Source organism: Triturus cristatus, chromosome 12, assembly GCF_964204655.1.
Source record: "Triturus cristatus chromosome 12, aTriCri1.1, whole genome shotgun sequence".
In the NCBI taxonomy this organism is placed as follows: Eukaryota; Metazoa; Chordata; class Amphibia; order Caudata; family Salamandridae; genus Triturus; species Triturus cristatus.
The window spans coordinates 402,293,906-402,310,991 of record NC_140595.1 but is presented as its reverse complement, the minus strand read 5'-3'; the positions used below and the strand labels follow the sequence as shown (position 1 = coordinate 402,310,991).

The following is a 17,086-nucleotide window of genomic DNA, read 5'->3' as shown; positions in this document are numbered from 1 at the left end:
CTGCAGGATATTTTTTTCACAATCTTTTCCACAAGGTCTTCGTAACAGAAGGTCTGACTGCAGCAGCACCATGCTAACACTTGCCAACCCTGCAGTAAAAGGAGATTGGGGAAGCTAGGCTTACGGCAGCATTGTCCAACCAAGAGCTGCTTTTAATGCAGCAGAACAACGAGAGCTGCTTCTAATGTACAGCAAACATCGATGTGTCTTTAATGTACAAGAACACGCCAGGAACTACTGTTATTATAATAGCTACATATTTATACGAATCTGAAAAGGTATTAAAATAACTACAACAAAGGTGTATACAAGATTCCGCTAAATGTAAGCTCATTAACTTAACAAACTGTTAAAGAAGCCCTCTACAACATTTAATTTTCCGAAAAGTTGCCCTAACGTCAAATGCAACTTTCCCCCTAAACAAAATGACATACCTGTCACAACAGCTCCATGAAGATCAGCCTTCAGCAATTTAGTCTGAATCACATGGGGTTTTCTGCAGGAATGAAGATGCAATACATAAAACGGAGTCATCAGCCATAATGGATCAGAGCAAAACCACACTATTCAAACACGTTCATTGAATTTCAGTTAAATAATATAACCAGTTGTTTACAGTCTCAGTGCCCTTTGCTGTGGTCACGCTACAAATCTTTAGCTACCCGTTCTTTCCTTTTACTGCAATAATTTCCTCTTTTCTTGCAGCTGTTTCACGGTGATGCCCCCCTTCCTCCCTTCAGCTATACTTGTATTCAAGCATCAATATACAATCCATTTTCACGGTTTACCTGTTGATTTAAATGCAGAGAAACCAGATGACTCAATCTCACTAGACAAAAAATGCCAAAACTGGGTTTTCAGGAAACAATTTACTGCATTTTTGTGTCGAAGTCTTGGCCAAACTTAAAATGTACAAAATGTAAATAACGATTTGTGAAAGAAAAAATAGGGCTTGAAAAGGTGTGTCGCAGTAAACCAGTCACTGTGTGACAATATATATTAGCCTCCTCTGTTTTCTTAATTAAAATACCGAATTACAGCAATTTCTTTACACCACGGTTTCTCACTGTGTAGCTGTTATGGGCCATTTTAGAGTCATTAGAGAAAAGCTAAGGGAAAAATAAATTGAAGCCAAACAGCGAGAACAAATTAAAAAAAAATTGATGCATCATCATAGAGGTTGAGATAATGAACAATTCATTTCCAAGAGCTGACTGTAATGAAGTCAAATAGTTGAAACAAGTAGACGGTATGCCAATTTAAGTACCTTCGAATATTAAAACCCAGGAATGTAATGCACACGCTTGTAGACCTATTAACACCCACCCCTACAAATCCATACAAATGTCAATCGCAGGTGCAGAACAAGATGCAGTCAATGGATTACGGCAACTGCAACAAAACCGCACAACCATTCTCCCCACTTCCTTCCTACATGTCAATGTTATACAAGATGCATCGCAACTATTGCATTAAGGCTCAAACAAAACATATGATAGACATGTCTAGCTGCAGATTCCTTACTATAGAACTTCCTGGAATCAGGATGGATCTGGAAGATTTTTCTTAGCCGTACCCTAAGGTAGGTAGGTGGCACCAGTCAACTCCATGTGACGTCGAGTTCGTCATCGAACTTCTGCGTCTGTATAGGCGCCACCTCAGTGCGCTGACGTCAGTTCTTTTCTGACGGCGCCAGCGAGTGCAGATCCGCAAAGAGAGCTACCCCATAATTTTTTGACAGACTTTTAAAAACACATTTTGTCGAGTTTCTTTTAGGTGTGTAGGATGTCCAAAAAGACCTTGGGGTTCATACCGTTTGGGGCATGTCACCGCGCCATGTCAGTTACGTTCACCCACCACATGTGCCTTTGGTGCCTGGAGTGCGACCACGACCCAAAGTCGTGCTCCGACTACCGGGCGTTGACACGGAAAGCTTTAAGGGAGCGGCGTCTAAAGCTGCATGCGGCCTGGCATCAGGTGCCTTGGAAATAATGTTCCAGCTCCCTGTCTCGGACGAGAGGTAGGTCCGAGCGCGTCTCTGGGTCATCCAAGTCTTCATCCTCACATTTGAAATCTTCGAAGGGGTCAAGTAAGAAGCATCATAATAAACACACTAGTCATCGAACCATGCTTCGACTTCGCCCCGTCTGTCAACAGGCGAGACGAAGGAGTCTCGACGTTCAAGGCCCTGCTCTGCAGAGCAGATGCCTGGGTCGACTCCGCGTCTCCCTCCCTTTACGGGGCTGGGAGCGGCCCCTGCCCAGTTAAAATAGTTTTATGACACCAAGTGTGCCATAGCTTGACCCTGCCGTGTGCGCCCATGAGCCCTGCAGGCTCAGCAGAAGGAGCTCCTCTGGGTACTGCGCCGTTGGCTCATGCCCCGATACCTAGAGCTCATCATGCATCCGTTCCTGGATCCGGACTGGCGCTGGTCGTTCTCCTCCGACCTTCCCTGACACCGAGACCCTCAACGTGGCTAGTGCCCTCCGGCTGGCACCATCCCCATCATAATTCCGGATGACACGGAGCCGGCTGGGCGTCCACCGACGCCGATGGAGCCCTTGGACTCTATGGCATATCTTCAGCCTTATTCAGTGGGTCTAGGATTGGATGAAGATTGGGAGGGGCAGCAGGACCTCCTAGAAGTACCACTTTATACAGAGGAAATGGACTAGTACGAGGAACTGGGTGATGCCAGTGGCTTGGATAGCTCTCCAAGGCCTGGCATGCTTTCTGCACCTAACCTGGCTATGGAGGAGGGGGAATTCCTTCGCTATGGTGGTGAATAGGGATGTGGAGGTCTTGGACCTGCAGCTTCCTACAATGGCAGTCAAGAGCAACATCTTGACAGAGGTCCTGCAGCCTGGTGTCTCGACTACGGAACCCTTTCTGCCTTTTAATGAGTCCTTTACTGACGAACTTCAGGGTACCTGGTCCAAACCCAGCACAGGGGCTCTTGTGAATAGAACCATCGTCCGCCGCAATCGAACTGCACCAGGCAACCCAGCTTTCATCTTCTCTCACATGACCCCTGAGATCTTGGTGGTCCTAGGTCTACTTCCCGTGGCACGTTCCCTTCTGCACCCCTGGATAGGGAATCTAAAAGGCTGGATAGCTTTTTGCAAGAAAATTTTCTCTTCCACCAGGCTAGAATGGCGGTCAATAAACACTGTATGCCTCTGGGGCCGTTACTCCCATTCGCTATGGGAGTCGGTTGCGCAAGTGCTGCCGCAAGTCCCGGAGGAGGGCCGAGCTCTCCTCTCCCAAGATGTTGTATATGGGAGGGATGCAGCAAAGTTTATCATACGCTGTAGCCTTGACACAACAGACTTACTGGGCAGAGAGATAACTAGGGGCACCTGGTAGAGACTGTGCCCGATTAAACAAAAAGAAAATGTGCTGTCTGTAGGGCTGCAATTTGAAACGGTGGCTCTGTCTTTTACTGGAGGCATACCAGCCTCTGGCTTGAGGAGGGGTAAAGGCATTCCCCTTCTGGCAGGTGTAGTGCGTTACTGCACTGGCCTGCAGAGAGATGCCCAGGAAGTCCTCTTTGATACCCATGCCTCACTTACTCCCTAAGGGTGCACGTGGGTGGAGCCTGGCTGAGAACGTCTGGCTTCTCTGGGGATGTCCAAGCCAACCTTATAGACATGCCCTTTGATGGATCTCGTTTCTTCGGAGACAGGGGAACACGGCGCTAGAGCGTTTCAAGGAGTCGCGGACTACAGCCAAGTCCTTGTTCTTCTCAGTATCATCTCATCCTGTGTCTGCCTTTTGCTCCTTTCGTGGCTACGGAAGGGGCTTCCACCGGCGTCAGCCCTACACTCGCCAGAGGACCGAACATGTTCCGCAACCTCCAGGCAGCCGTGGGTGCGGTTCGCCCTGACCTCATGGGTCAGGCAGCCAAAGGTCAGGTCAGGGCACAAACCTCCCTACCTCCTCTGGCTCTAAACCTTCCTAATCCGATCCTCCCAGATCATGGCCGTCCAGTAGGTGGCAGGATATACCATTACCGCCACCGCTGGAGGTACCTCACCTCAGACAGGTGAGTTTTGCAGATAATCCGCAGGGGCTACTCCCTCCTCTTCGATACTGCCTCTCCATCCATGCCTCCAACATACGATCGGCTGACAGAGTATCACTGTGCTTTTTTTCGAGAGGAAGTCAGGATTCTTTTGGCCAAAGGAGCTATAGAGAGGGTCCCTGGGCAGGAATAGGCTGTGGAACTTGAACTTCACTTCAGAAAAGTGAAGTTCAAGATGCTCACTCTTGCTCAGGTTCTGTCTGCCCTGGACCCGGGAGACTGGATGGTAGGGTTGGACTTGCAGGACGCCTATTTCTATATTCCCGTTCTACCAGCCCATCGCCGCTCACTGCGGTTTACGGTGGGCCACAGCCACTTTCAGATTACCGTGCTCCCGTTCAGCCTCACTAGTGCCCCTCGGGTGTTCACCAAGGTGATGGTCGCAGCTCATCTGCGGAGATCAGGGGTTCCAATCTTCCCCTATCTCGAAGACTGGTTGTTGAAGGTGGGCTTGCCCCAGGCTGTTGTCTCCCAAATCCAGACTACAGCGAACCTCCTGCATTCGTTGGGGTTCACTATCAACATGTCGAAGCCACACCTGACTCCATCTCAGACGCTCCCTTTCATCGGAGCCGTTCTGGACAGTGCAATTTCGGGCAAGTAACCCTTTTTGCCTGTTTGGGCAGTATGGCCATTTCACCCTGTCAAAATAAAACTAGGCCTAAACCTTCCTTTTAAATACATATAAGCCAACCCTAGGGTGGACCCTAAACAGCCCACCTGGCAAGGTTCAGTGTATTTGAAAAGTTGGACATGAACTTTTACATGTGCTGGTAGTGAAAAGCTCTGAAACTCGTGTTTCCCTAGTGCAAAGCCTACCTCTCCCACTTGATAACATTGGGCTATTTTATTACATTTAATAAGTGATAACTTTAAATTGGCAGCAGGAAGGAATGTCAAGTTTGGTGTCTCAACGCCTTCTCTTAGGGAGGCTCTAGTTATACCACTTCCTAAGACTAAAAAAAAACATGCAGGAGTGATGGAATTTCGACCTTTAGCAATGCTAAACGTGCACTTCAAGATCTTGAGCAAAACATTAGCGTCCAGGCTCTTACCACATATGCAGCGATTGGTCCATGCGGACCAGAATGGCTTTATCCCCACACGCTCCACGTCTAATAACTTGAGGAGACTATATAGTGTCCTATTTCATAAAGACCTAGAAAATGATCCCGATGCGCTAGTGCTGGCAGTGGACCTTGAAAAGGCCTTTGATTCCCTCCTCTGGGATTTTTTGCTGGCTGTGATGGAGAAGATGCAGATGGGGGCCCGGTGGTTACGTTGGGTCCAACGTCTTTACGAAAATCTGAGAGCTCGAGTGCGAAAGGGCACTGTAGTATCGGCTTCCTACCCTATCTAAAGAGGAACCCGTCATGAATGTCCCCTGTCGCCCCTGCTATTTGCCCTCGCCATGGAACCTCTGGCGGAACGTCTCCGGCAAGAGGGAAATGGGCTTGGTCTGACCTTGGACGGGGCTTGCCACATAGTGTCATTATATGCAGACGACGTCCTAATCTACCTTGGTAATGGGACCCGTGATCTCCCACTGATACGGAGTATCTTGGAGGAATTTACTGGGTTTTCTGGTCTTTGTGTTAATAAGGGGAAGACCTGTGTTTTCCGGCAGCACCCGGCTCTGTCTAGGCCGCTGGCCCTCTCATTGGATTTGGAATGGGCTCCTACCTCCTTTAAATACTTGGGGATCCAGATTTACCACAATCAGCCTGAACTTTTTTAGGTAATCTGGGTGGAGCCTTGCGGACAACTGTGTCCTTTTGGCGCACACTGAAGTTGCCAACTATGGCAAGGGTGGCACTATCGGAGATGGTGATGTTACCACGGCTCCTTTATTAGTTTGTTAATCTACCAGTAGTTATTGCAAACAGCTGGTTCAAGGCTCTAGATGGGCTTCTGGGAGATCTGGTGTGAGAAGGGGGACGCAATAGAGTTTCTCTGCAGACTTTGCGACTCCCGCTGGTGCGCGGGGGGGGGGTGGATTGGGGTTCCTGATTTTGAGGCCCACTATTTGGCAGCACAGCTTCAGTGGCTGGCCAGGTGGCTTGATGGGAGAAGTTTAGAAACGCTGTCACTGTCAGCTGGTTCAGTGCGAAAGGTCTGGATTCCTAGAATGCTTAATCGTCACCAGAGAATCAAACCAATGGGAACGTTACTTTCGGTGGCAATGGCATGCTGGGACAGATGCACGATGCGTTCCAAAGATACACCGCTTTATGCGCAAGTCATCCCCCTAGCTAGATTCCCTCAAGTGGGAATGGGTCTCCCCCTTCTACAAAGACAACTGAAAGGCTGGGAAGATGCAGAAATACGGACTGTGGGTGACTTCTACCGTGATGGTGACCTCCTAGCGTTGGACGACTTCTTGGAATACCATGAACTGCCACTAATTTAAATTCTCATAAAATACGCAGAGCTCTAGTAGAACTGTGGGGGCCGGATGTGACAGAACCGATCACCCATGCGACCCTTCAGGCCATGGTAAGGTTAGAATCGGCAGGACATCTAGTGAAGTGGCTTTACCAAGCCATAATGGAGACTACATATCGACCCCTGCCACACCTGCAAAGCAAGCGGGAGACTGCCTTAAATAGGCAGCTTTTGAGAAAGAATGGAAAAAGGTTTTAGGTAGTCCCAAAAAAGTGCCCAGGAATGCCGCTTTTAAATGTATCCAATTCAACATGCTTCATAGAACTTACCCTACCCCACACAGATTGAATGTAGTATATGGGAGTGATACCCAGGCCAGTGCCAGATGCTCCCAATGAGATGCTGACTTAGATCATATGGTTTGGGCCTGTCCTGCACTTGCCGGCTATTGGCCGAAGATTGTCAATATGCTTAACAAAATGTTATCACGGACCCTGGCATGCTGTCCGGAGGTCTGCCTTGTGGGTCTCTTTCCGAAACCTAAAGCCAAAAGACTTAGTCATAGATTCATAGATCTGGCCCTTCTCTTAGCCAAACGTAGACTGGCGCTTAGATGGAAGGTGAAGCAACCTCCTCTAGTGGCACATTGGTAACAGGATGTTACTTGCTGGGCTAGAGCGGAGGAGCAGGCATTGATTAGAGAGGATAAGGTCACAAAGCGGCGTAAACCATTAGCTGAGTGCTGGGCGGAACTAGTGAAGGCGTGGGACACGTGACACATGTCTGACTTGACCACGCACTCGAGCACCACAGACTCTGACAGATGAGAATAGACACCCACATCGTGGGGGTTAGCTGAGTGAATTCTGTACTAGTGACACGCAGATGCTCGGCTTATGTACCAGATGTAGTCCTTGCTGGTTCAGGGAGTGGTTGTCTAGGCCCCCCTGTCACCCTGGTTCTCACTTCTCCTGATTGGGGGCCTCCCCCGGACCCTCAAATAGCAGCATTTCGCTGATGACAGATCACTGAGCTAATAGCAGACCTCTGGTGATTTTCTTTTTGTTATAGTTCGTTGTTTTGTTTTATGTTACATGACGACGAGGAATTTGCTTTTCTTTTTTTTTTATTTCTCACTATGGCTTCTATCCTATTCTGCATTATCACTGACAGCGTAGCCTAAGTAATAGGTTCCGATAATCTCCATGTTTTGCATGCTCTGATAGAATGCTATGGACAATAACCCAACCACTCCCCAGGGTTTCTTTATTCACTCTGGTGAGCGACTGATTTGCTTTCTGCCTAAAACCGGCAGAGACTGCTGGGCTGGACTTAAGCCACAATGTCATCCTTGCCGATTTACTATTTCTCACATTGGTTAAAAATGTTGTGTACATTGTACAGTGAACTATAACTGATAACCACATTATGTAACATGTTGATCTCACTATGGAAATGTTATCGTGGTGAGAGTTTCTGATAAGAGTGTTACATAAATACCAATAAAAACGATTCTCCCAAATAAGTTTGGTGTCTCAAGACTAGTAATTTAAAATCCTCTTGAATGGGAAATTCAGATTTTAAGTCACTATTCTGAAAATGACACTTTTAGAAAGTTGGCATTTTCTTGTCCCACCCATTTGGAGCCTGCAGCCTGTCCCCTGGGCACACTCACAAAAGCTTTTACACTATTGTGGCCACAGACAAGCTGGTGCCAGGGCAGGGAGGCAGGAAATTCAAAGAACCTCTAGGGGTGGAAACTTCCAGAACCTTTTCCTACTTCAAAGTGGGTAGCAGGTATAAATATTGGACCCTCAAACCCAACTCTTCAATAGACCTCTGGAAGACTCAGACGGACTGCTGTGCTGCTCTGCAAGAAGGACTAATACTGTGCTGCCTGAGTAAGAAGGACTGGACCTGCAGCTTGAACCCAGGGCTACCAGTGTTACTTCAAGGGCTAGATTGCTGGCCTCCTGATCAGAACATCTTGGACAGAAAAGGCTCCAACCACCTTGAACCCAGTGTCTGGACTTTCTCTGCTCTGAGACTTGCCCTACAACTGGTACCACCCAGGTCCCACCCCTTGGAAGGGGGCATGAAGGTGCTCTGCGAGCCCAGGTGTGGTCCTGTAAGCAGAACCAATGCAGTGCAATGCATCTCCTTGCAGCCGCACCGGAACAGCTACAGCCTGATGGATTCCAGATGCTGGGCCTTGCATCACAGCCCACGGTCTCCATGGAACCATCACTGCGTGAAACATCCTCAATGCAGGCCTTCACACTGCAAGCCCCACGTCGACGGCATCCTCGGTGATGAATGAATCGGCATTAAAGCCACACAGCTTCTTCGGAACCACCGGTGCACGATGCATCTTTGACGCAGGACTTTTCACTGTAAGGCCCAAGTCGTCAGCATCCTTGACAACGACCCAGGCTCTGCACTGCAGCCTCCTCGGAGCTGATGCTACTCACACATACTCAAAGCGGAATCTTGCAACGCTCCGCAAACCAGGATTTAAGGTAGTTTGTTCAGCATGCCTAACATGGCCCCTGTATCCCTGCCGTGATCCATCGCGGTCGGCCTGAGCTTGTGACTTTGTCCTGGTCTAGTGCGACCAGATAATCACAGTTGGCATACTGTGCTTCTGGACACTATTTTCACTTAAATCTTTAAAATTGCATAATATCCGGTTCCACGGATTGGATTTTTGTTGTTCTGATCTCAATTTATTGCACAGGTTAATTTAGGGTTTGCTTGCGTTTCCCACCGACAGAGATTATGGCTGCTGCTCAAATAGGGTTTCGCCCACCGCAACCAGTAACCTAATTTCCAACAGTACCAAAGAGCAAGGAAGGTCTATCTGGCAACCACTAGATGACATACAGAGGTAAGCTCTATTGATATTAATCCTAATGTGGCTATTTCTGACAGTGCAGTTTTAGGATGTGTTTCTGAATTACATGGTGGCTCTTATGCATAAAGCATGTTGTTTAAAAATTGCTTATAATAGTGGAAAAACATTAACTGTATGTTTTTTTTAAAATTTATTTTTTATAACTGTTTTTATTAACTTCGCTCATTAGACCATATAATTCAGAAATCACATATGCATGTACATCATTAGGTTGCTTTGTCGCATTAATGTCTCTTAGGAGAGGTTTAAAACGTATCACCTCCCGGGATCCAGAGGGAAGTGTCAATATAAGTAACTTCATTCAGAACCGCATTTAAACATATATTAGAATCCAGCTTACTTTCCCTATTGAATGAGGCTAATGCACAGGTCCCGCATCCTCACATTCACTCTGTATTTGCTCCATGGTGCCCAAATTTTCTCCCAGTTCTTGATACACCCCTACTTTTATATACCGTCTACTCAGCTCGTTGGCACCAGTCTAAGTCTCTTTCCCGTTCCTTCAAAGACAGTGGTTGACAAGCCCCCATTACCGGTATGGTTTGAAAATTTGGGAGGAATTTGGTGACAATCATAAAATGAACCGTTCCTTGTAGCCATAGGCAGAAAAATGAATAAAGAAATAGACCCAAAAAGTACATAACTTACGTGTCTCGTCTGATCCCATTACACAGGTCCCGGATGTACTGCTTCCACAGTTCATGTAATGGTAGAAATAGTTCATATCTGTAATAAATAAAAATACTCTATTCACCCAAAAATATAAAACTTCTCTTTCAATATGGATTAAGGTTCCCCATTGCAGGTATTCACATGGCCATTTCACAAATGCAATTAAAATTCTGCAAAACAAGGTAAATAAGGGCTAATTTCTCTGATTCATGTCAAATAACTAGATAACATATACGTGAAGGTAATATTTTTTTTCTATTTTTTTATTCTATATTTTTTTAATAAAATCTATTTTTTTCCAGGATGAGTATCTGCTTGGTAATAAAATTAAACAAACTGATTTATAATTAACAAAAAATCTTTTTAACATCAATATACATATATTTAAAAAACATATGAAACAGAAAATTACCACGATAAACATAATCAGCAAAAACGTTCAGGGTTCCAAATGCTTCCAAATCTGCTAATTGACCCGAAGTATATACATTCAAGAACTTGAACGTTTTAATTTTTTTAACCCTATCTCCAAACACAATAGGGGTTTAGGGGATTTCCGGCAGTTCTAATGGATCTTGCAATGGTCACTACAGTAGAGATTGGATTGATTTGGATATTTGATAAATCACCAAAGTTCGGAAACAGCCTAGATCAGAAATCTGTAGCTAGACTAACAGTAATTCTGTTAGGAATGGGGATCTCTAGTTGGCAAGGGCTGGCGCCAGTGTACAAATAGGGACCCTTCTTCCTAAGTCAGAGTAAGGGGGCTATGCCCTTTGATAACCCCTGCTTTGGTAACGTAGCTTGAGCAGACAGGCCTATCTCAGAGGCAGTGTGTGAAGCATTTATGACCATACACAATAACGCAGTGAAGACACTACAAAGGGACACCACATAAGTAGTTATAGAAAAATGAGTATCTTTATATAGGCTTAGCACAAGGCTCAAAAGCGATCAAGAAGCCACAATGCACATAAATATAAATGCACTTAAAAAGCAATAAAAGCAATCAAAAGCGTGTGAAACAAACTTAGTTCGAGGCCAGGGTCTACGCGACCCGGTGATGTACAATGTACCGGAGGTTTAAAGGGGCTCAGCACGCAGCTTTGTGAGGGGGCCTCGATGATGACAGGTGGACTCGCAGCGGCCATAGCTCCCAGCTGCAGCGGTTCGCGGCGTGCACTCACGATGATCCTGAGACGGTGATTAAAGGAGGGCACTCAGCTGCACAGCTCCTCAGCTGCAGCGGCCCACTGCAGCGATAGCGATGATCCTTGTAGCACAGACAGATGCCGGCTCTGAGAGGCCACAGCTCCTCAGCTGCAGCAGCCCAAAATAGCGATGATTCTCGTAGCACAGGCAAATGCGGGCTCTCAGCGGCAACAGCTCCTCAGCTGCAGCGGCCCACAATAGCGATAGTGATGATTCTCGTAGCACAGGCAAATGCGGGCTCTCAGCGGCAACAGCTCCTCAGCTGCAGCGGCCCACAATAGCGATAGCGATGATTCTCATAGCACGGACAAATGCGGGCTCTCAGTGGCAACAGCTCCTCAACTGCAGCGGCCCACAGTAGCGATAGCGATGGTTCTCGTAGCACAGACTGATGCGGGCTATCAGCGGCAACAGCTCCTCAGCTGCAGCGGCCCACAATAGCGATATCGCTGATTCTCGTAGCACAGACAGATGCGGGCTCTCAGCGGCAACAGCTCTTCAGCTGCAGCGGCCCGCGATAGCGATGATTTCCAGCCCGCGTTCCCCGCAGCAGACCCAGAGGCTCTGGAATTCGACAGAAGTCTCACCAGCGAGTAGAATCCCCCTCGATAGGAATTCAGAAGGCTGATGGGTGAAGTCTAATGTCCCTGAGACTTCAGCAGGAGGCAAGCTCAAATCAGGCCCTTGGGTAGTTGCTTCAGCAAGATGGATGAAAGTTTCAAAGTCCTTTCCCTCTAGTTACACGGACAGAGGTTCGTCTTAACATCCCGAAGTAACACACCGTGTAGGGGTTTTAGCACAGATATTTATACCCCAAAAGTCTTTGTTCTCAAAAGTCAAAAGTCACTGAGCCCAGCCAGAACCAGTTCGGTGTGGTCCTGGAGCACTTTGTTTACAATGCGGCATCCTGCCTTTCAGGAAGAGGGGGGTCTGCCATCAGACGCACAGTGGGAGGTGGAGCCATCATTACCCTTGCAAGGCACAGCCCTGCTCAGTTCAAAGGGTCACCCCTCCCCATACTCCAACTGCAGATCCCTTTATTCAATCCAGGTCGGGCTCACCCTGCCCTGTCCCTCCAAAACCAGAGAGCCAATACACATAACAGCAGAGCATACTGGAAGACTTAGGCAAGAAAATACCTCACTAAAAGATGTACTCCAATATTCTGAGCTCATGCATACTAAATTTGACTTTCCAAACATGTTCCTTGGGTCAGCTAGGGTTATAAGGAATACCAATTCATACAGTCACTTTGCAATAGGGAGCATTCCTGCTGTGGCACTGAATGGCAGTGGCACAGCGCCCATAGCATCTAACACCAGCAAACACAGAGGAGAAAAAAGCAAAATATGGAAAGGAGACTCACGCCAATGGTGCCAGGTCTAACAAATACCAATTTCCACCAATTGTAATACAACACGATGGGCGCTCAACCTCGGACACGAGGAACTGGGTTTGAGTCTCGGTAACAACGCTGAACATCCTGTGATCCTGGGCAAATCACTTAAACTCCCCGTGCTTAACAAAAAAATGAATGTGTGTCCTCATGTAACGTAACTGGTGCTATATAAAGCGCTCTGATACCTGATTGGATTTGGATCAAGTTTTTGCTATAAAAAACTCTACAAAAAAAAAAAACTAAGATGATGAATAAACCAGAACCCAAACTTAAGCAGTAAGGCAGATGTTAGATAAATAATCCATTTGCTTTAAAAAAATCCACAGAGCGAGACTCTGTGAATCTTAATATGGAAAAATTCTACTTATATGTACATTTCCATAATTTCTCTGTTAAAACAGTTCCAGTCTTATTCACCGTTTGGTTGCAATTTTTTCAAAAGTGTAGGCAAGAGAACGTTGAGGCAACAATTTTGGCCAAGATCCTATTCCTTTAATTCTGGGTGTATATAATGTCTTGGATGTCTAATGTTTAATGTCTAATTTGCTGAGCAGAGCATTGTAAAAAGCACTTAATTAGTGTACAAATGGCATACAGAACATTGTATTATGTGCATCCCTTGCTCTGCAAACCATTGCACAGATATCCAGGCTTTTGCCACTGGAACATCTGATATAGGAAAAAACATCACCTTGTCATCCCCTCTTTTTTTATGAGGTCAAAAAGGAAAAAAATGGGAGAGCAATCAATTAGCCTGGTATAGGTGTAAATGAAAGGGATTTTAAAATTCTTACATAATTGCTATTTCCCTTTTTTTTTTTATATATTTTTATTGACAACACATGTAAAACATACAAAAAGAAAAACGAAAGAAAACAAAGAATAGCTGATGGTGAAAATCTATACATTTGATGTTAAATAGGCCATACAAATAAATAAATAATAGAGACATGAAAAGGATTAGAAAAAAGTTCCCCAAATTTTTTCAAGTTTTTTCAAAGATTTCAATCCTCTCGTTTTAGCAACAGCACACTCCATGGTATAAATTTCATTGATCAGAAACCACCATTCCAGAATGTGTGGGGGTTTCTGGGAAATCCATGCCCTAGCAATTGTCAATCTAGCACAAGAAAATAATACAGTTAATAAGTCTTTGTGTGGACAGTTCACAGATTGTATGTCCAATAAAACAGACAGTGGCGAAAGAGAGCCAAAAACGATCTGTTTTTGCAACAAAATATCTTCAAATCCAGACCAGAACTCAGATAAAGCTGGGCAGGTAAGAAATATATGAGTGATATCAGCCGCAAAAAGATCGCATTTGGGACACTTGGATCGTAAATTTGATATAGAATTTGGAGACCATTTGGAAATTCTGAATGGGGTATAATATAGAGAACAAATGGTTTTATATAACTGAATTCTAATGTTCGAAGATTGAACCACTCTATTTATATTGCAGAGTGAAGCTGAAATTTTGGTAGAGGTAATGTTGGTCGCAAGTCTAGATGTCCATTTCAAAGCAATTTTGGAACAGTTATCCTCTTTAAAATTATTCAAGCATTTATAGCCCCTACTAATTAGTGACTTCTGTTTATCTGAATAGAAACATGTCCATAGATCTGAATCCAGAACTTGATTGATTTTCATTTTGCAAACCAAATAGTCTCTAATTTGGATATATTTAAATCGCATAGCTTCGGTTAAGTTAAAGAGAAGTTTAAGTGTTGTAAAGTTCAGAAATCCCTGATTGCCATAAAGGTCTCCCAAACAATTAATTCCCAAATTTGCCCAAGCAGTCCCATGTCCGTCGTTAAATATTCCTGGTAGACCAGGGTTACCCCACAGAGAAAGCTTTGAATGAAAAAACGATGTTTTACATATAGCTAATAAGGATTTCCATACCGCAACTGTCTCACGGGCAGTCTTAAACTTAACCCTTTTAAAATAGTTAGGGTCGTTAGTTCTTGCAAGAAATTGGTTAGAGTCAGTACCCAACAAGAATTGGTGGTAATAGTATGAGTTATTTGGAATGAATAGACTACGGAGGCGTCCAAAAAAAGTTGCCAAGAAATACAGCTTGAAATCAGGGAAATTTAAACCACCTTTATTAATTGGTAATTTAAGCAGGGCAAGCGATCTTCTAGCTTTCTTATAATCCCAGATATAGCTACTAAGGATCCCATCAAGTTTCTTAAACAAAAAAATTATTGACCCGTAAGGGTATAGATCTAAATAAGTATAAAAATTTTGGCAAGATCTTCATTTTAATTAAATTAATCCGACCTATTAAACTTAAGGGTATCTTATGCCATTTTTTAAGGAGGCCGGCAGTTTCTTTCAACAAAACATCATAGTTTAATGTATTTATATCACTTACTTTAGCTGATATTTTAAGCCCTAAATATGTCGCCACCCGGCAGGTACCTTGTATAAATGTCGATGGTTGGTAGTTTAGTATTACCTGAGTTTTACTTAGATTTAATTTATAACCTGAAATTAGTCCAAAGGTATTAGATTCTGCAATTATTGTTGTAAGAGCTTTTTCTACTTCGGTGGAATATATAGCGATGTCGTCGGCATATGCGGTGATTTTCAAAAAATTAGAACCGACTTCCAATGGAGTAATATGGAGTTGAGTAAGTAAAGAGTTTATAAACGGTTCCATGGAGAGCGCAAACAGCAGGGGTGAAAGTGGACACCCCTGTCGCGTGCCCCTAAGTATTTTGAAACCTGGGGAGATCAAGCCAGCATAACTGATTTTAGCAGTTGGGGAATCATATAAGGCCTGTATCCATCTTAGATATTGACCTCCAAAGCCGTACGCTCTCATTACAGCCCAAAGGTATTCCCACCCGACTCGGTCAAATGCCTTTTCAGCATCTAAAAGTATCATGCCGAGTCGGGTGGAATTAGCCGTAGCTAGATCAAAGGCGGTAATTGCCATATTGACATGGGCTGTGGTATCCCGGCCTGTGATAAATCCATGTTGTTGTGGATTAACTAGTTCAGGCATATAAGGAGCTAATCGGAGTGCCAGAATTTTAGAGAATATTTTGGCATCTACATTAATTAATGAAATAGGTCTGTAAGAAGCACATTCCTCAGCAGGTTTTTTTTTTTGAGGAAGAAGACAATTTTAGCAGAATTCCAAGAGTTTGGAGCCTTCCCTGTTTGGTCAATCAAATTAATTACTGAACAGAGAAGGGGAAGTATTTCATCGATGCAGATTTTATAGAATTCTATAGGGATTGTGTCTTCCCCTGCAGCTTTACCAGACGGAAGAGAGGTAATAGCCGTTCTAATTTCGGCGATAGCAACATTCTCCCCAAGTTGCCTATTATGTTCGATATCTATATTATTAGTAAAACAATTGCCAATGTATGCCTGAATGTGCTATTTCCCTTTAAAAAAAAAACATCAAAAGTGTCTTGTATCTACTTCGCTTTTGTTATTTGGGAGCTCTCAAAGTGCAAGAGATGTATGGGGTTATTTGTTCCTGCACAATCTTAATTAATTAATTATCGTAGCTATGAAACTGAGATTGAGATCCAGCTACTGCAAAAACCAGTGAAAATGATAAGATAATATACCTTAATGTTAGGTAATGAAAAAAAATTATAATCTAAAATTAATCTGAGTTTTTATTGATCAAAATAAATTCATTTACAGGAGTGTTAATCAAAGCAAAACAACTCACATTCAAGAGCATGGGAAGACTTACAAATAAGACTATGAATAAGAGCAGTAGTAACTTTTTTGTTTTTAAATAAAAGTAATCCGCCTCATTAGGGTTATAGGAAGCAAGTGTCCTTCATTTAGAAGGGCATTCATTTTTTTGTAATCAATGGTTTACAATTCTGGCAATAAAGTGCTTCCTATTCTTCAGCAACCTAAATTCCTAAAAGTGTCTTAGGGTGATTTAAATGGCCCACCTTCATCATTCTAGGAGTACTTGCTTGTGCAATTAAATAATAAATATCCAGCTTTTTGATGGTTGCTCCATTAGCCCCTATTAATGAAAATGTCTGTATTTGTTCAAGTGTATTTAAAATATTGCCTTTATCTGCCTTAAGTGAAGAGTGATATAATCTGCATATAATTTGATTTTTGGAAATGACTATAAGAGTGACTGTATCTTGCTATTTAAAGGAATAGTGATGGCTAACAGGTCAATAAATATGACGATCAAAATGGGGAACAAACTTGACTAGCAATTATTGTAATAGTAATAAATCCTGCCTGTCTTGCATTAATCATTTTAGTGGCCTTTGCATGCTTATATGGATTGGCTAGTAACCTGATAAATTTAGAAATACAGCCATGTAGTTCTAAAATGATAAATAATGAATCCCACCTTACCAGGTCAAGATAATTTTCTATTGTCTAGAAACAAAATAGCAGCAGGTACAGTTCTGTT

General features: G+C 44.1%; 1 protein-coding gene across 1 annotated transcript in view; it reads right to left on the bottom strand.

The window, feature by feature from the left end:
- POP4 (POP4 ribonuclease P/MRP subunit) overlaps nucleotides 1-17,086 on the bottom strand; it is a 101,886-nt gene that overhangs the window by 28,680 nt on the left and 56,120 nt on the right. Inside the window, exons 5-6 of the mRNA XM_085638926.1 lie at nucleotides 10,032-10,109; nucleotides 435-496 (exon numbers count right to left, since the gene is read on the bottom strand). Of these exons, the coding sequence (XP_085495052.1) occupies nucleotides 435-496; nucleotides 10,032-10,109 (140 nt within the window). The remainder of the gene's footprint in view (nucleotides 1-434; nucleotides 497-10,031; nucleotides 10,110-17,086) is intronic.